The 20,197-nt window shown below is 41.8% G+C and overlaps 1 protein-coding gene across 1 annotated transcript; it reads left to right on the top strand.

The window, feature by feature from the left end:
• The first annotated feature begins 11,340 nt into the window (after positions 1 to 11,340).
• Positions 11,341 to 19,962, top strand: RBBP7 (RB binding protein 7, chromatin remodeling factor). The gene is made up of 12 exons (XM_030281435.4): positions 11,341 to 11,506; positions 11,781 to 11,925; positions 13,716 to 13,858; positions 14,300 to 14,473; positions 14,784 to 14,899; positions 15,432 to 15,592; positions 16,483 to 16,609; positions 16,699 to 16,776; positions 17,330 to 17,406; positions 18,308 to 18,365; positions 18,879 to 18,989; positions 19,788 to 19,962. Exons 1-12 carry the CDS (start codon positions 11,491 to 11,493, stop codon positions 19,854 to 19,856), a joined length of 1,275 nt encoding a protein of 424 aa, XP_030137295.4. The 5' UTR covers positions 11,341 to 11,490; the 3' UTR covers positions 19,857 to 19,962.
• Positions 19,963 to 20,197: the final 235 nt, after the last annotated feature.

The following is a 20,197-nucleotide window of genomic DNA, read 5'->3' as shown; positions in this document are numbered from 1 at the left end:
TGCCATTACAGTGTATAAAGCTAGATAACAGAAATACTGGAATTGGTCTGGTGGAAATCCACAACAGCACTGGAAGAAACAATGGAGCAAAGCAGCAAAACCACAGCACAGTGGCAGAGCTGTTCCCCTCCCTGTTATCTCAGCACTGAGACAGACCATAGTCATAAAGATATGTGAAATGAAGAAGCAAACAGAACAATCTTATTGAATGTTCATAGAGGATAAAATAAACAAGGTTGTTCAGCAAAAATATTGTCCCATAACAACAGCTGATGCCTAGAGAGTTTAAAAACCTGTCCAAACTCATTTGTTGTCACACATAGAGAGGAATCCAAGAGATGCAGTGAGGACCTGAAAGCTATTTGCTGCTGCCTTCCATGGCATACAGGTGATCCTGGCAACACAGGTCAGGCATGCACATGTCTTAGTGCTTGTAAGTATGTGGGCATGACAGTGTGAAATGACAGGGTAAAATCAACTTAGAAAATTGTAAATTAAAATCATGTTCTGCCTGACTACTGTGTTGTACTGTCTTTTGTTCCACTAACAACCTATGAGGACTATATATCTCCAGCTGTGTAAACTTTGCTAGCAACTTGCTCTTGTCTGATTCTGTTCTTACAACCCTTCCTTGAGAACTTTCTGGTTTGGGTAATTGTGTGCAAATGGAGTTCTCCAATATATACAGCAAGTCAAACATATTTAATGTTTTTGAAAGTGAAATCAGACAAGTTTGGGTGGAAATATACGGCATGATTGCTTATGCAGAGAAAGAGCCAGCTCTGGTAACTGTTAAACTCTTGCAAATCAGTATCCTGAAATGGTGTGGTCAGTGCAGATGCTATTATCATACAGCTGGGCAGAGCAAAATGGCCCAGAAATTATCTCACAGTTCACCCTTCAGCAAACAAACAGGACATCACAAGAAATAGCATGTTTTAGCTATGAGAGATGTGTTTTTTCCACAATCATTTGCTTGTTCCGTATCTGCTTTGTTTTGGGGAGAAAAGGACAAATTTGGTGGAAAGCCATGTGCATATGCATACAAACCCAGATATTTCCTGTCTTTAAAAAAGTCTGGAAATATAGCCAATAGCCCACTTGCACAGAACTCCACAGCACTTGCTAGTTAGTATAAAGCTTAGTTAGACATGGCTTCACCCAGCTGATGGCAGACATATATGGTGCTTCTAGCCCTCACTTTCCATGAGAAAATCAGTTTGCAGAATGCTGTAAGCCTTCTGTGTATTTCAGCATTACTCTATGCAATAAGCCAAATGTTAGTTGCTATACAGTATATTCATTAATTTTCATGGAGTCTCTTTTTTTGTTTTTCTCTTTGTTAGGCAGCAACACCTGTACCAAAAAAGGTGGTTTATTTTGTCCTTTTTTAACAAAAGTTCTCTCTGCTAGTATGAACTTCTGAAGTGATCAAACACGATCCTGTTAGCAGAAAGGGTCAAAGACCCATTTGTAGTCTGTGTCTTATGCTGAAAGATCACTTAGTAGGCATTATCAAGGTCCTGCTGCATTCTAAACACAAATAAATGAAAATCCTGGATAAAACTTTGACCTACTGCATGGCACCAACTCCCAAACCAGCTCTGTTGCCCAACACTTGCAAAATTTCTGTGGCAGCAGCTGATTTCTCACTTTCCTCTGAGACAGTACCTACTTTGGCACCTCTTCAGGCTTCCTGTTACCTGCTTTTAACCCAGAAGAAAGAGGGGCAACCTGATGTCAGAAAAAAACTCAGGCATCATGGCACATTATTACATGCTGTCCTACCCCACTCAGAACAGGTCTTTACACAGACTTGATTTTGCATTGTTATGTGAACAACAATGCAGAATTTATACATAAATGCCACTATAAATTACTTAGAAAAAGTGCTATTTAAATTCAATGTATTTCAAGGATTCTATTATATTAAAATCATTTTATGGTCTTCATGGCACACTTTTGAGTCTTGAGAATGAATTACAAGTGTTACCTGACTCTCATAACATGGGATTTAGTATTCTTTTATCCCTTCTTAAGAGGTGGGTTTTGTGCTTTCAATTTTAGCATTACTTTTTTTCCCCCTTGCTACTAAATGCCCATGTTGCTACTTATTTGTATTGTATTACAAAAGGTTTGTTAAATAAATGTGCCTCGGATTTGTGGTGAAAGGGGGGGAAATTTATTATCCTTAATTCTTGTAGCAGTTCTGTCCCAATGAAACCGAGATTCTTCTGTGACCACCATCTCCTACATACTTAAGCCTTAAGAGACACAAATGCCTCACTACAGGAGAGGCTGTGGGTAGCTCCACCAGTCCAAGGAAAAGTCTGAGGGAAGAACCAGGTTTCATTTCCCTGGGGCCCTCCTTTTCCCTGTGGTTGATTGTGAGAATGTGCTACATTACCCCTTAACAACCTGTGGTAAATTCTTCCCTTCCCTTTCTCTAAGTGTATGGAGACCAGGGAGTGTTTCCACATTTCAGCCCACTTCAATTTCTTATGTTCCACATGTTATCAGAATATTTCTCTTCTGAACTCTTCTGTGGGATCTGAAAGCATGCTAGGCCTTAATAAAACACATACAAGATCAACAGTATACTGCCTCTAGATATTTCCACTGCTGAGCCAAGTAAGTGGAGAGGAGACTGATGAATGACTCCATGGCCACACATGGGAAAGACAGAAAAGTGTTTCCAAATGTTCTGTTAAAACCTGTAACATATTTTTTAAAACTCTCACATTTCAAGTCAAAATCCCCTGAGACAGAATTTCTGACCTTCACTATCTTTAACTGTGTGTTTCCATATGTGCCACTGCCAAAATGCTGAGTAGGCATTTGAGATTTACCTTTAGCACATCATTTTACAAGATGCTTACTACGAATCCAGAAACTATGCTCTGAAATTGGTGCATTTCACTGCAAATACTAAAAAGAGCACATAATGCTACCTAACCAAATGCCTCTGAGGCACTACAGATGATCAGATACCAACATGTTTAAGAAATATAGGCAAAGAGCACTTGAAAGTCTACCAAAAAGCTGTACACCTTTCAACAAAAAATAACAAAGAAACAAGGTACTTTATGTCCAACACTAGCAAATAGTACCATGAATAAAAGTGGATCTGTAGAATAAAACAATTGTTTTTGAGGACCTTGAATCCATGCTAAATATAATTATGGGGGTGTTAATAATTTTAGATTTTCTTTTGTCTAGTTCTGTGCATCTGACCCCCTCATTGGCAGATGGAACAAATTTCTGATTTAGTTTCTCTCAAGAAGGATTCACTGCTCTGTGACCAGTGCAGTGTAAACCAAAGTGCACAAAGTGAGGACAATCACAAGATTTGCTTCAAAGTTCACTCCTGGTCCAAACTAAAATGTTAATGTTAACCCCACAACACAAGACTTGCAAGGTTCTGGAACAACTCCTTTGAGAGGTAACCAAATTAAAAACAAAAACAAAAAACCAGAACCTGGTTTCATCTGAAAAGTTATCTATCCCTTTTTCTTACTTGCTTTTTTCACCCAGACACAGCTCTTCCATAAATATTCAAAGCCACACTGTGTCTCTTTCAAATTCAAATTTCAATTCTCTTTCTATATTTTATTTGCTGCCAGGGAGGTTGCAACCATGAGAACTGCTTATTTTGCTCACCAATAATTGCCACCTTGCACTGCCCTGTCTTCCTGTATCCAACTGTCTTGTTTGTCTTGTTTTCAGAATCTAGAAGAAGGACTGATCTTCAGGTCAATGACTGCCATCTCCTTTCAGTGTCTGCAGAGCGCTGACAGAATGAGGTGCTGCCCTGTGCCTGTGGTATGGAGATGTTACAGTAACACACAACTAATAAGTGAGCCATTCTGACATCCAACCTACTGCATCTGCGTCACTCCTCCAAACAAGAAATGAGGTTATTCACACCCTCCTTAACCTCCCATGTGCAATGGTTCTTAAAGTAAGACAGAGCCAAAAATTACTTTTCACACAGAAATATGTTATCATGTAATCTATGCTTGTCTCCCTAAACTTCAGCAAAAAAACAGGTCCTTCCCCAGAAACAGGGCAGAGGTGTTATGTTATCACTGCTCTACTCTTCCCTCACTGTACCTCACAGCAGGGAATCACAGAAAAACAAAACAATAAAGCTATATGTTAGCATTCTGGGCATGGGGCTAGAAACCTGAGCTAGTATTACCAGTCAGCAGTTCTGATTTCCTAAATTACTTTGGCCAAGTTGCTTAGGCCCTGTTTACATTAGATTTCCATCTGTATGGAGTAATAGTTCAAATATGAAAGAGTAGATTTTTCTAAAGCCCCTGGTACTAGGGATTTCCTTGGTTGATGGATTGCTTAGTCTCAGATACCTTTTAAAGAGGCTCTCTGCAGTACCTCAAATCACAAGATGCTTTTAAAATTCAGGTTTTATTTAATTTGATCCAGTTGTGCTGCCTCTCAGCAAAGCAGCAATTTTGTTAAACTCTTTTCCTTTAAAAAAAACCCTTTGAAGAATATTTTAAATGCATGTCAAATAAGGTCTCAATGGTGTCCCATGACAATATGAGTTCCTGTACTCGTATTTAGCTGAGTTGTCTGCCACTGAAGTCCTAATTATATATCCTGCTTATACCAATAACTAAGTAGGAATTTTAAAGCTTTCCTCCCATTGTCAGCAAATGAAAACACGTGAATGGAGTTTTCACCTTCTTTCTCAGGTTCTATATCTGCAGAAGACAGACAAGTGGCACAGAGACAATACTCCTAGCTGGGAGGTTCACAGAACTGAGCAGTCCAGACTTGGCAGTGAACCAGCAGCAGAGTGCTACAATTATTGACTTGCTATGGCCCATGGTGCAGTCTCACAACTGCTGCAAACTCATCTGAAACCAGAACAGAAATGAACCATCCCACTCTTGCCCATGGCCATGTCGTCCCCTTAAGTGCTAGGTTTAAAACCAGGACGACATGCAATGAGTATGCTCAGCCTGATCATCTAGCTGAAAATCAACTCTGAAAAAAACCCAAAAGTCAGCTACCCTGGAGATCTGATTCAGCTCCCCACTGACCTCGTGAATATTAACACTGGGCAGAGCAGAATAGTGGTGAACAAGAGGGGAGACCAACTAATATTCTTATGCTCTTACACTGGCTTAAACTGTTCATAAAAATATCCTCTGAAATGTGTAGCAAAATAGCATTAGCAGCATTGAACTGGTGCACAAGGAACATAAGAATGTGTTAAGTACTGGCACTATAGGGCCGTGCCACTATCCCTGTTGCTCTCATTTCTGAACGTGTGGCTATACCACTTCAGCTGAGTCACCACCAGGAGCAACTAGCAGAAACAACAGCAAAGTTTAATTTCTTGGGTACCCACCAATTTTAGAACTGACTGCAGAAATGTAAACTGGCACCAGCCTGGTCTCAGCAGATCTGTCTGCCTGTTCCTTCTTCCCTTACATGATGCCCACGCTGTGAATCCATAGTTCCTCTGGCCCCAGCCAGAGGCTGCACAGATGTCTGACATGACACCTGTCCATTAATGCACACTCTGTGCAGGACTGTAGTTCTTGGTATTTCAAACCTTTGGAAAGAAGACAATATAAAAATCAAGAACTCTAGAGCTTGTAAAGATTGCATGTGAGGGTGTTCTGCCATAATGACTGAATAAATCAAACAGCATAAACAAAAACCTTCATTACCACAAAAACAAGATCAGTGAGCTGAAACAGTTTGGCATGGTTCCTGTCTCAGTGGATTCACCTCTGAGATATTCCAAACCTTGAAGATAATGCCACTATTAATTGCTTCAAATCTCAAAAGAGTAAGAGTTAAGAATACAGAGAGAAAACCATATGGTGACCTCAGAGAAGTCTCTGAAAAAGAAGGCCAAGCAGCTCAGGTGGGGAGAGACATTCCCCAAGATTAGAAGGCAAGAGCGGAGATCACTTTTTTTCACTGAATACTTGCAGAGGCTTTTAAGCCCTAGAGTGGAAGTTGAAGAGGAAATGGATTATAATAAACAACTCCCATTCACCTTCTTTGGCATGAAAGGCTGAGACTTTCCTGTGCTTCAGCACATCATTGAGAAACAGCAGTTTGCCTCAACTCCTTTCCATATAACTGAAAACAGCAGTGTCTGGATTACAGTCTCCTCTGATTCCTGTGACCCAGACACAAACTTGGAACTACCCAATTCATGCTCCCCAAGTTCCTCCAAGATCACAAAGAGGGAGGCCAAGGCAGCAAGCAACAAGGAACTCCATCAAGCCAAGTGCTGGAATCTTCAGAAGTCAGAATTCACCTTCACTTTTATTGAAAATCTCCCTGTTTGCATTAATTTAAGCAATTGTACTTCTAGGAAAATAGGTTGTTGTAAAAATTTGCATATCTGCTACATCTATCAAAAAGCCAAAGTATTTTCTGCTGAGGAAAATATTCTCTGCCATTTCTTTTAATATCCCTACAGGTCTGCAACTCCACATCTGGGTAATAACCTGTGCAGGCCAGAGGCTGCAGAGCTACAGCAGACTATACAAAGAAAACACATATTGGAAATATAAAGCATGCAAAACAGCACATAATGCAGCACTATTTCATAAGATAACATGTTAAAAACTGCTATTCTCCTGCTCTTCTGTAATTCAACCAGTTTCAGTACTCTGCAAAATTAATAAAAGTGTACCAAGCCAGTTATATAAACATTGATATCTATTTCTCAAATAATCTACCTGCTATTCTACATGGAATTATTTTTTTAAAAAGCATAGAAAATGCTAAATAAATGTCACAGAGAACAGAAACAGCCCAGGAAGCCCAGTTATTGAGATAATATTGCCATGTCCATGCAAGCAACAAAAAAAAAAAGTGTTTAGCAAGGTTGGATTAGCCTTAGCTCAGTGCAGTGCTACTTTGGGAAGTGAAGGAGGGACTTGTTATATGAGAACAAGCTTGGTTTGTACCTTACAGAATAAACATACTCCACTTCAAAGGTAAAACACTCTATATTCCTGAATACTGAGAGAATCCCTAGACTGCTATAGGATTTCCTCTCATTTGCAGCTTGAAATTCAATACAAGCTACAGCAGTCAGCTGAAAGTGTGACAAACAGTGCTAGTCACCCGAACCCTACAGCTCATGAGTTCCCACTACAGCATCCCAGCGGTGGGAGCAATGCCACCTAGAAGGTGCAAGAGGAATATTTGTCTACAATGCTGGATATAATCCCAGTGAGTCATGCTTTCTCCTAAATGAGATTCCTATGAGAAACTGACATTCCCATAAATGCGCTTTATTCAATGCAAAGCAAGAGCTGCCAATTGCACATGGCTGTGCAGCACACGGATGTTGCACATCAGGATAAAACACAATCACAGCTATTTAGAAGTGAACTATTGGAGACGTGCTGTCATTGGGCAAATCCCAAACTGCATGTCCCAGAGAACATGTCCAAAACACAGCTATAGCTCAAGATCTTTTGTGACAGCAGGACATTGGCTAGGTGTGATTGATACTGGGGATATGATAATTGCTGGGTAAATAAAAATAAATATTGGATGACCAGTGGGGAAAATAAACATGGTCACATTTCAAGAAATTCTGAGTGAATTAAAATGAAGTGTGCTTTTCTTATCTACATGTTTTAAGAAAATGAGGCATTATTCCAAACAGGCTACTGGGGCTATGCAATGACAGCAAACATGTTAGAGTATAATACCTGTTGAGGCTGCTATTTTACTTTTCCAATAGCTAATTTTGAGGTTTTGTGCAAACTTGCTTTGCTTTACACAATTTTCTGACTGAGATGGTCACTCACAGTAATACCTACACCTACTTGCTGAGTTATGCTAAGAACATCCATCACATCTGCATAATGTATAAGAGACAGAAGCAACAGCAAGCCAGCTAATTCTTTGCAGAATGTCTTTAAGCTAAAATTAACAAGTGCATATAATTATTCATAAATATATCTGTAATTTGAAGAAGAACATACAATTGAGGATGCAGGAGATGGTTTTTTACTGAAATGAAGATGCAATATTTGATGCTTAGGTTTGAAAGAAGTATAGCTCAATAAAAATAAAGCTTATGATTCAAGTCACTCTTTCACTTCAGAACTAATTTATGGTGCATTTTACACATACTGCAAATGATGAACAACAGCTTTGTGTAATTGCTTTCCTTACAAAGTGTGGGAATCAAAGGATATGTTTTAGATGTGTGGCCACAGATATGACCATGCCAATGAATTGCAAATAACCAACATAAGAGTCGATGATGTGCTGTCTTTGATAGATGTAGTGTTATAAAACATCTCTTCCATGATAAATCTCAACAGGAGAAGAGCACTTAATAACTGGATTTTTGGTGCACAGATTTAAATAAAGAGAAAATGTGGTTGTGTGCAAGTGTAATTGTTAACAAGGAGAAGAGAACTATGCTGGTCACTTACCAACCATTCTGACATCTAGATATAAAAGGTTTTTTTCACCAAAGCTAGCACTAGTTCTGGAACCTATTACAATCAAACTTGATTTCCAGATCCTAAACAGAGTCAGCAAAAAATTGTGGAGGGTTGGGGAGCAATTCTTCACTTATAGCTCAGCCAAGCCCTACATGACATCATTGAACAATTTTATCCATCATATTTCAAAAGCAATTCACATTTTCCCTATTATACTCCAGGTAAGCTGTGGCCACAAATACGGCTGTTTACAGCAAAATCACAAAGAGCATCACAGCCAAATGCTTACACGTGCTTCATCTTTCAAGGGGCCACGTAATCACCCTTCTGGGGGAGTTAACAGAGGGCACTTAAAGCCAGGAAGCCTGACAGAGATTTCCTTTATCCATTATCTGAAGTTTAAGTGATCAACGCTCAGTAACAACGCACAGGCTCTGAAAGGTTCAGTCTTCACTCTGAAAACATTTTAGGAAGGCCTCAGTACTTCGTAGGAGTAGACACATTCTTGGCAGCAAACACCAAAGCATCAAGTAAGCAGTGCCAAAGGGAAGCTGGTGCCACATCTGGCAGAGAAGGCCCTGTATCTGTATTAACTCGTGCCCTTCTATGGAGCTGACTGCTGTACAGGTTCCGTGCAATTTAACAGGATTCTCATTTTAAACAAGTAAGCCATGCACAGGTATAATTCCAATCTGTGTGGGTTAAGGCGAAGATTAAGATTTACTTATTTAACTTCACCAAAAGATTTCTATTTTTTAACACACTGGTCAGAAAAGCAATGGTTTATTAGGGAAAGCTTCCAGTTGGAGGAGCTGGCTGCATTCCTCAGTCTTATTCCCTGATTCCCATGCTGCAACCTTTGGCTGCTTATTAAGAGCCTCGGAGTCTCCTGCCTTTGCTAGGCATAAACATTTTCCAGAACTGGATTCCTTGTTTGAAAAACTGGTGTCCAGACCCTAGAAGGCTGAGTCCATGGAGAGTGTTCTTCGAAATGCCAGCTATTATTTTTCTGTTTCCTTCTCTCTCCTGCCACCATCTATAGCTAAGCACAGTGAGCTCCACTTCAGAGTTGATTTCTTTCCCTTCTGGGACTCCAGGCATATAAGCCTTAGTGATACAGGATTCATCTCTGTGAGTTTAACACTGACACAAGGATTCATTTTAGAACTGTAATTTACAACATGGCAAGAAAACACATGCTATTTGGAGACAAAAAGTTCCTTTGAATCTTTAAGGGCATTTGGGAGACTCTAACCTCATTCTTAACTGCCTCTGTTTCCACTGTTTTTCTGGAAAGTGTTATTAGCTGCCAGAAAGATCTACCCTGGTTAAGGCAAGCACTCTTAATTTAAGCTGAATTAAAAGCAGTAAAATTAAATCATAGAATCATAGAAATTAAATCATAGAATCATAGAATAGTTTGAGTTGGAAGGGACCTTAAAGATCATATAGTTACAATGCCCCCGACCAGGGCACAGACACCTTCCACTTGATCAGGTTGCTCAGAGCTCCATCCAACTGGCCTTACACAATCTTTTACTGATAGCTGAAAGGAGAGATCAGCAAGGCTGGGCAGGCAGGGTGGTAAGGCTGTATGTTTGATCTGGATGATGACAGGGCCATATGTTTGATCTGTACGTAGCCACTTAAACAAAGCCATGCCACTTGCCAGGGTATGAGACACCACCACTGACCCCATTAGAGAGTGACAGAATTTAAAACTCTGGTAACACCGACTGATCCTGTGTGTCTGCCAGTTCAGCAATGCAGTTCAGTGCCTTCCATGCCAAAACTGCAACTAAAAATAGTTCAAACATACATTTCTTCTAGAAAATGGAGCAATATTCAGAACCATTGCTGAAAGAACGAACTATTCAGCTGTGGCCACTGTAACCATTCTTACTTACAGATTTACTTACCTGGTCCAGCGGAGGGTATCCCTGCCCAACAGGGTAGTTGGAATGAGCTGATCTTTAAGGTCCCTTCCAACCCAAGCCAGTCTACCATTCAATAATTCTATCATTTCTAGTTGCAAAGGGGGATCAATATCCACGTTTTTAATGTGATTTAGGGCTCATTAGGTAAAACATACTTAATAGAGGTGTCCTGGGGCGCGCTGTTTTACCTGCAGCCCCACCTCGCGGCCACAGCGCAGCGCGGCCGCCTTCGCCTTCCCCGTCCCGGGCCCCGCCTCGCCTTCCCCCGGCCCCGCCTCGCCTTCCCCCGGCCCCGCCTCGCCTTCCCCCGGCCCCGCCTCGCCTTCCCCCGGCCCCGCCTCGCCTTCCCCCGGCCCCGCCTCGCCTTCCCCCGGCCCCGCCTCGCCTTCCCCCGGCCCCGCCTCGCCTTCCCCCGCTCCACCTTCCCCCGGCCCCGCCTCGCTTCCTTCGGCCCCGCCTCGCCTTCCCCGGCCCCGCCTCGCTTTCCCCGGCCCCGCCCCATCTTCCCCCGGCCCCGCCCCACCTTTCCCCGGCCCCGCCTCGCTTTCCCCGGCCCCGCCCCATCTTCCCCCGGCCCCGCCCCACCTTTCCCCGGCCCCGCCTCGCCTTCCCCCGCCCCGCCTCGCCTTCCCCCGCCCCGCCTCGCCTTCCCCCGGCCCCGCCTCGCTTCCCTCGGCCCCTCCTCGCCCTCCCCGGCCCCGCCTCGCCTTCCCCGGCCCCGCCTCTCCTTCCCCCGCCTCGCCGTCCCCCGGCCCCGCCTCGCCTTCCCCGGCCCCGCCTCGCCTTCCCCCGCCCCGCCTCGCTTCCTTCGGCCCCGCCTCACCTTCCCCGGCCCCGCCTCGCCTTCCCCGCCCCACCTTCCCCCGGCCCCGCCTCGCCTTCCCCCGCCCCGCCTCCCCCGGCCCCGCCTCGCTCGGCAGCCTTTTGGGGGCCGGGGCCCTCCCCGCGGCGCCCTCCCGGTTTCTCCCTCCTTTACGCCTTTCCGGGGGCTCCTGCCCGCGCTCCCTCCCTGCCTTCCCCCCTTCCCGTCTCCTCCGTTTCTTCCTGCCCCCTGCGCTCCCTCCCGGCGCCGCCTCCCGCCCGACATGGCGAGCACGGACGGTAGGAGCCCCCTCCCTCCCCTGTCCCCGGCCGGGGTGAGGTGTGAGGGTGCGTGAGCCGGGGATGGCGGAGCGGAACTGGGGTGCTCCGCGATTCCTCCTCGAGGAGCTTCCGCGGGAGGTGGCAGCGGGGATGGCCGGCTGCACTTTGTGTCCCGCCGGCCGCCCCTGATGGCCCTGCGGGACCTGCACTCCTGTCCCGTCCCCGCCCCGGTAGGGCCCCGGCCGGGGCTCCGGCCCCCTCCACCCTCAGTTCATCCCTTCCCTTCCTGCAGTGCTGGAGGACACGGTGGAGGAGCGTGTCATCAGCGAGGAGTACAAGATCTGGAAGAAAAACACGCCCTTCTTGTACGACCTGGTGATGACCCACGCCCTGGAGTGGCCCAGCCTCACGGTGCAGTGGCTGCCTGATGTCAGCAGGTGAGAGACGGGAAGGTGCCGGGGAGGCGCTCGGCTCCTTTCCCGTTAACCGTGTGTGCTGAGTACCTTGAGGATAAAAACCATGCAAGACGAGAGCAATTTGGGTTATAGTTCTCTTTGTCATCTTGTAGCGCTTTGTTTTGCTTACAGGAAAAAGGTCACAAGTTGATACTTCGCCGAAGTCTAGATTAGCCTAGCAGAAGGTGTTGTGTGATGTGAACACAGAAATCTTTCTCAATTTATTTCTAAATAAGAGATCTTGTGTTCATCTAGTGTTAATTATGATCGAGAAATCTAGCTATTAAATCGGCTCATTCTTAAAGACTGATTTTCCACATGTGCACTATTATATACTGTTCTGTCCAAGCTATAGTATTAATCGTGTAGTATAAGCTTGATATCTTTTAAGTCTGGACTTACTTAAGAGACTATGCTAAAACTTGTTCTCTGCATCCTGGTTTTGTCCTTGGTTCATTGGGAAATTTGAACATGTGAATTCAACATTCTTCCACATTCTTTTCCCCCTGAAAAAATTGTGGTCTCAGTTTCATTTCTTAAAGAAGCATGAAGATGGGGATAGAATCTGTTCATGTGCCAACTGCTACAGAACTTAAATTGTTGCAGTAACAACTCGGGGCTCCACTGAGGTAGTGGACAAGGACTGGTGTAACGTGGATTTAGGTTGATTTTAAAATACCTTGTGTGTAAGCTTAATGCAGTTATCAGAAGATGGTCTCTTTGTTCTGTAAAGTTCCACTTCACATATGGGATGTTTTACATGTTGGTTAGGTGATCACTTCATTTGGTGTACCAAAGTGTTTGGGGATGATGTTGGGAGATGTGAGCTAAATAGTCATGGCATGGAGAAAATGCAGCGGGGATTTGAGGGTGTGGAGCCCTTATGAGGAACACTTCTGCTTGCCTCGTATTTTCCAGATTGGCTTAATATTCAGTTTTAAACCTGGTATTTCCAATTATCCAGTGTCAAAATATGTAAGCAATTTAAGACAAGGACTGCCTCTTTGTATGGCATCTGACATGATGGGACACCTGTTCCTGATGCAAGTAAGTGCATGTGCATTGTGTTTCTTGTTTGGTTTTGTATTTTTCCCCGCCCTCTATGTTTAGAAGTGGTGTAGTAATACCTGTGGTAGTTTATGATTACCGAAATTATTCTGGATTGCTTGGATTTGGGAAACATAATTAGTTTGTTGCATTCAAGAATGCAGAGGTTGCTTGGTTTTTACTGCTCAGATTCGTCCTTTCAGAGATAAATGGCACCATCCATCCAGCTGTTCACTTTTAACTAAATGTTGCATTCAACCACCAGAAGAGAAATTTGGTTCTAGTTCAGATAACTGGTTAAAGCTCCTAATAGAAGTAACTAAAGTAGGTTGTCACTTGTCTCTTCAGGATTTATGCTTTATGTAAAGGAGTATTGATTGTTTCCTAAATCAATACTCTGAGACTCCAGGGAAAATTAGACCAAAGTAGGTATTGGTGTCTCCTTTAACTGCTGTGCAGACTCTTAACTGTGCCTTTCAAGTCACAGTGGCAATGTTACTGCCTTGTATTGTCACTCGAGCCTTGCTGGTTGTGTCTTTGGTTTGCTGATGGCAGAGTGCAGTTTGTTTTATTACAGGTCTTTGCAGCAGAGGGGAGAATCTCTTGGGGGGTGTCTCTTTTCTAGCTCCCTGAAGAGGTTTGCATCTTTAGGGTTATTGATGCAAGTTACAGAACTTCTGGAACTGAGCACATAATTTTATTCCAACATTTATTATTCTAAACAGGCCAGAAGGAAAGGATTATGCTCTGCACTGGCTGATTTTGGGAACACACACATCTGATGAGCAGAACCACCTGGTTGTTGCCAGAGTCCAGATTCCCAACAATGATCAGTTTGGTGCTTTGAAGTCTGACAGTGAGAAAGGAGGTGGGTATGCAGCATTCTTAGGTTCTGTTTGAGCAGTATCATTACTGCTTTCAATTTTTCTAAGTTTCTGTGAAATACAACAGTGGACAAATACTCGCCAGTCCACACTAATTCTAAACAACTAAAAATCAGAAACTTTTTGTTTCAGAAGAGCTTAGTTAACATTCATATGCAATCCCTACTAGAATTTCTACCAGCTCTCAGTTGTGGTAAAAACTGGTACACATCTACCTCAAGTAAAAACTAAAGCTCTGAAAGAGGATTCTAAATATCAGAAGTGTTAAAGCTATTGTGTTACATGGTGTGAGTCTTTCCTAGTCTTTGCTTGTGTTTAATAAGGTGCTACCACTGTTTCTTAGAGTAGGGAAGATGCTGTGGAATGCTGTTTCAGTAGTCTAAAATAATGGATGGGATAAACTGACATTTTTCTGAAAACTGTAGAATTTGGTGGCTTTGGATCTGTGACTGGCAAAATTGAGATGGAGATTAAAATTAACCATGAGGGTGAAGTGAACCGTGCCCGTTTCATGCCACAGAATCCCTGCATCATTGCAACAAAAACACCCTCTGCTGATGTGCTGGTGTTTGACTACACTAAACATCCTTCAAAACCAGGTGGGTAAGGCTCCTTGGAGCTAAGCAAAGTGCCTTTTGTCAAAGAGGGGTAAACTCGTGTTTAACTGTGATTGGGAGAGAGTTGCTGGGCTCTGGGACCCAAAGGAGAAAGCCCATATCTTCAGTGACTTCTAACTTCCTGGTTGTGCTCACTTTCATCAATGAATCTTGGTAGAAGCAGCACTCTCTGGAGAGGTTCATGTATGAAATATAATTATTTCAACAGAAACAAAGTTCTTTGGTGATAATGATGCTTCTGTGGATTGATGTGCAAGGGCATGCTAAATGAAAGGAATTTTCTGTCTTTCAGACCCAAGTGGAGAGTGTAATCCTGACCTTAGATTAAGAGGACACCAGAAGGAAGGCTATGGCTTATCATGGAACTCAAATTTGAGTGGGCATCTTCTCAGTGCATCAGATGATCATGTAAAAACCACATCTTTACCCCTGTAAAAAAAGCCCAACTCCTAATTTATGCGGTAGTAGAAAATTTAAGAAAATCTGTCCGGGTGTGAAGCTCTCACATATTATAATTACATTTCTAAAGGCTGTCAGTTGGCTTTAGGCTGTCATCAACCACAAGTTCTTTTTAAGGTTCTTGATGTAAGCAGAATGTTTTTATAGTTGTCTCTTGGAAAAAAACCTTTAAACTGGATTGGGTCAAGACCATAAATTAGTAAGACTCTCAAAGATCAATAACTAATAGCTTGTAAATTTATTTGTGAACTTCAAAAGTGTAAATTGCTTTTGTGACCTTCTAAATAATCCTTGAGACTTGAACTTGCAGAAGACTGATTGATAACTTAGCTCTCATTTATGGCATAGTAAGTGTTCTTTTTCAAAAGCAAAGAGCTGCTTCAAGCGTGTTGTCTCTTTATATGTAGAGTGTGATTGATTATTTATTTCAAAGATGCTACACTCAGAGTCTGCATTTCAATAGAATGTGGCTTATTTACAGACGGTGTGTTTATGGGATGTAAATGCTGGACCCAAAGAGGGCAAAACTGTGGATGCAAAAGCCATCTTTACCGGGCACTCTGCAGTAGTGGAAGATGTGGCATGGCACCTGCTCCATGAATCTCTGTTTGGATCTGTGGCAGATGATCAGAAGCTTATGATGTAAGTTAGAGATTTTTGGGTAGGGCCTGCTGTGTCCTGATGATGCCTTTTTTCAACCTAGAAATGAAACAAAACACACTTTTGAGATAATCTTAGTATGGGAGGTAATATAAAAGTGGATCATTATAGGAGGCATCCAGGGCAATTATGGAAGAATGTCCACAAAAGCCCACCCGCCGTGGGGGTGCATACAGTTTTATAAGTTTGTCAATTATGCTAATTTACTAAAAAAGCACTAATTAGGAGGACAAGTGCTGATGCAATTACCCTCCAGGTCAAACCTTTTCTCTGGAGCACCTCCCTTGGTACTGGCTGTACTTTGTTTATGAAAATGTCTCCATGAGCTGTTTTCAACCTTGGTAGCCAGGGAGAACCAAGATAGGATAGGGGCCCTTGGAATATGTTTTGTCTTTCTGCCTAGGGAAAGGGCATGGAAAACTAACCACTAATACAATAAGCTACAAATGTATGTGTAAAAAATATATAAAAGAATATATAAAACTAAAAAAGGTAAAACCAAAACAGTATCACTGCCACTGGACGTAATCTACAGCAGTTGGATTAAAAAAAGTTCTGAATTTTGGAGTGATTTCATGTAGCTCTTCATGACAATCAGCTACAGTAATGGTGCAGTTTCACTGAAATCTACGTGCCATTTAATGTGTTCACATCATTTGAACACTTGAAAAGAAGATGTAACTAATATGCAAGCTGTTTATGTACAGCAGACACAAAATACTGAAGGTTTTGGAATGAAAGCTGTCACTTCAGAGTTGAGTTTAATAATAAAAGCTGTAGTGAAAAAGAGCTTCCTATAAAAACTTAAGTTTGTTTGCTTTCCCTCTTTCCTCCCTGCCCCCAACCCTTCCCCAAACCCTCCACTGCCACAGCTGGGACACAAGATCTAATACCACGTCCAAGCCGAGTCACTCAGTGGATGCTCACACAGCTGAGGTCAACTGTCTGTCCTTCAATCCTTACAGCGAGTTCATTCTGGCAACTGGCTCTGCTGACAAGGTTTTCACATGTGTATACTTTACATTCCTGTGTAGTGCAGATGAAAACCTTTATAGTAAAACCAAATTCTTGTTGCTTGCATCTCCCAGACGGTGGCTCTGTGGGATCTTCGAAACTTAAAGCTGAAACTCCATTCTTTTGAGTCTCATAAGGATGAGATTTTTCAGGTGGGTAAACTACTTACAACCTGTAGAAAAAACCCAAGGGTACTGACTTGGACAAGAGCATGTAGATTTATCTTCTTGCAATGCAAATAAATCTGTTGAACCAAAATTCACTATGTTGAGTTTGACAATTACAAACTGCACTTTGCAGTTTATTTCTGCCTTTCCCCACTTGACTTTGAAGTAAGTAGTCAACAACTTACTGCTAAAAAGATAATGGGTGTCACAAGTACTTTAAGTAGGTTTCTCTAAAATAATGTGCTGTAGAGAGGATTTGGATTCAAACCTAATTTTGTGAGCTTTGCCTATTTAATTAGGTGCAAGTAACAGTGATTTTTAGACAAATTTCATGAAATATGATTAATTTGTAATAGTGAAATATTGTCTGTTCAGTATGAGATACCTTAAGCAGTAGTTTGAGCTACTGGATGTCCTCTGTGCTGGAAGAAACTGATTTACAGAGTATTGTTAAAAAATTAATGGCCAGGGTGCTGATTATTCAGGATATGCTTTAGAAATCAGTAACTGCTCCACTGAAGTTGTTTCCTTTCAATAGGTTTACTGGTCTCCTCAAAATGAAACCATTCTTGCTTCAAGTGGTAGCGATCGGCGCCTTAACATATGGGATCTAAGGTGAGGAACAATTCCTTTCTGTTAGTGTATGTGAACAGATAGTTAAAAAGAGGCTGCAGGCCTGCATTATTTGGCAGGTTTGATTTGTGCTGTTCTCTAGCTTTCCTTCCTTACCTCAGGCCTGGTCTTTTGGGTATTATTAATAAAAACAGCACAGTACATCTAAAGTTACTTCTCCATCAGGATTTCTTGCTAATAGCATTGTTTTCTGTTGTCCACTTGTTGCCTAGATACAAAAGAAAAAATTTGCAACAGTGTTAAAGTGGTAGGATAAAAAGCTCTAATGAAAGCTTTCAGGTGCATGAATATGGCTATATGTGTATGTGTGACAAAGGACTTCCGCAGTTTTTAAAAGGTTGATAAATTAGTTTATCTAGCAGGTACATCCAATAGGAGATCAATTGGCCCAGTAAAACATCCTTGCGTCTGCCCCTTTGGAGTTGGTCCAGGGGTTTCTTTCCCTATTTCTTGTTATGTCTCTCAGCTTCTGGTGAAAAATAAGATGTCCTTGTCAGAAATTTTGTTCTTAAGAATGAGACTAAAGAGAATTTCAGGAATGTGTTAGAAAGGTTTGGCCAATTATTCTAAAATGTGAGGGCAGGAAAAATACTAGAAATCATACAACTATATGTTAAAAATCTACAAAGCTACAAATATGAAAAAAGCTAAAAATCTAGGCATCACATCAGTAAGTGATTTTTGCCTCCATGTACTTCACAAGTTAAGATTCCATTTCAGTAATGGCAGTGCCAGACAATTGATGTTTTATACCTAGTGCTTGTATTTCACAGTGAGAAACATGAATTGCAAATGTGGGTAACAAAGGCCAGGAACTGTTCAGTTAAGCTGACAGAGAATGCAACTGTCATTTTAATGAAAAGTATAAACTATTTTCTTGCAGTAAAATTGGAGAAGAGCAGTCTGCAGAGGATGCAGAAGATGGACCTCCTGAGCTGCTGGTACCCTTTTGTTCAGATTTCAGTCTGCTGACATGCTGTGTGGCAGGGAGATGTTTTGTCACTGTGCTGCTAAAACTGCAGCTGTTCATAAATCTTTTCACCTCCCTGGTTTCCAGTGTATTGCTTTAATTTGCTGTAGGCTTCCTCTCTTCATTGCTGAAGGTTTCCCCATTTCTTGTGTGACTCTGTAAGTACTCTTGGAGACAATCAGAATGAAACACGGCTGGATTTCACAGCCCAGCCCTGTGTGAAGAGAGACCATTTTGAGGATGTCAGTTGTTGCTGTAATAATAGGAACTGTCATCTCAAATGCTGTCCCAGCAACTGCATTTGTGCATAAGTAGCAAATGGAAGCACTTGAACACACACCTTCCTTATGTCTGTTGTGAATCTCTAGTAGCAGGTTTTTCTTTGGGTAGTTGTTAGCATGATGAATTTAACTTAATCCTGGGTTTAAACAGATTTATCTAGAGTTGAAATGGCTTACTGAAGCTTGTGGGCTTTCTTTAACAGTTTATTCATGGAGGACACACTGCCAAAATTTCAGACTTCAGCTGGAATCCTAATGAGCCTTGGGTAATCTGTTCTGTATCAGAGGACAACATAATGCAGATATGGCAGATGGTGAGTGTCACAACAGCTCTTGAGTTACTCTGAAGCTTGTTGTATAAATGAAACTGAAAAGGCTTGTTCTTCTTAGGACTAGCTTGTGCCTTCAAGGACTGAAAGTTGTGTGTGCCACATACTTCTTGATCTAATCAAAAAGTTCAAGACTTTAAAAAGAAAACCAAGATAAAAACCACTTGAATAAAAGCAACTGCTAGTTAATTCTTGATTCCAAGTTCTAGGTTGGTACTAATTAACATTAAGATTTATTCTTAACAAAGCAGTGCAAACTTATATCCAGTATTAGTCAAGACTTACTCTTGCCCCCCACTATATGTTGGCTGTAAAGCAGGATGCCTTTTAAATCTCCTGTTAGTGCATATTACTTTACGTTACAGGAAATCGATCAGCTAGCTTAGAAATGTGGCATAAAGTAATTTGGGAATAAATTGAGTTAAAAAACTCTTAACAGGCTTAAATGTGTGTCACATGCTTTTTTTAGTACCTGCTCTTGTTTTGTGTGTTTAGACTGAGGTCAAAATAATTCCAAATAAAATGTTCATAATAGGGCTAGTGGTGAAGTGGCTACTGTTTTTACTGTTGAAATGGAGCAATGCATGATGGCAGCTGTGAAAATGTGGCTACTGTGTACACATTTCTAAATTTGGCAGCCCTTTAAGAGCAGGGAGAAAATCACTTCAAGGAGGGAATGATGGCTGTGCCATCTTGGTGTTACTGAGGGTTTTTTCTATGCAAAGTGTAGAAGATTGTTTAAAAACAATAGTGTGGATCACTTGTAATGTTCTGTGTCTTCAGGCAGAAAGCATTTACAGTGATGAAGAACCAGATATAACAGCAGCTGAACTGGAAGCTCAAGGAATGTAACTTCTTTAAGGAACTACTGGGAATTACATAGTAATATAATTTGACTACTCTATACATAAAGACCCCAAAAAAACCCCACAAAATCAAATATCAAACCAAAAAACAATCACTGGGCAAAAGCATTTCATCAAAACAAGATTATTCCTAATTGGATTAAGCAAAAAAACTTGTATAATCAAAGTGTCATGGGATACCCTTGGTTCTGTGGACACTTTGAGCTGTATATTGTACAGCAATTAGCTTTAGAGAAAATAAGAATTACTTAATACCTATGTCTATATTTTTAAATAAACTTAGTGTGTTCCTGTAAATAAAACGGTCAAATCCTCACTCTTCACACA

Source organism: Taeniopygia guttata, chromosome 1 (assembly GCF_048771995.1).
Source record: "Taeniopygia guttata chromosome 1, bTaeGut7.mat, whole genome shotgun sequence".
Taxonomy (NCBI): Eukaryota; Metazoa; Chordata; class Aves; order Passeriformes; family Estrildidae; genus Taeniopygia; species Taeniopygia guttata.
The sequence above is the reverse complement of the archived record's forward strand: the minus strand, read 5'-3'. Positions and strand labels throughout refer to the sequence as shown.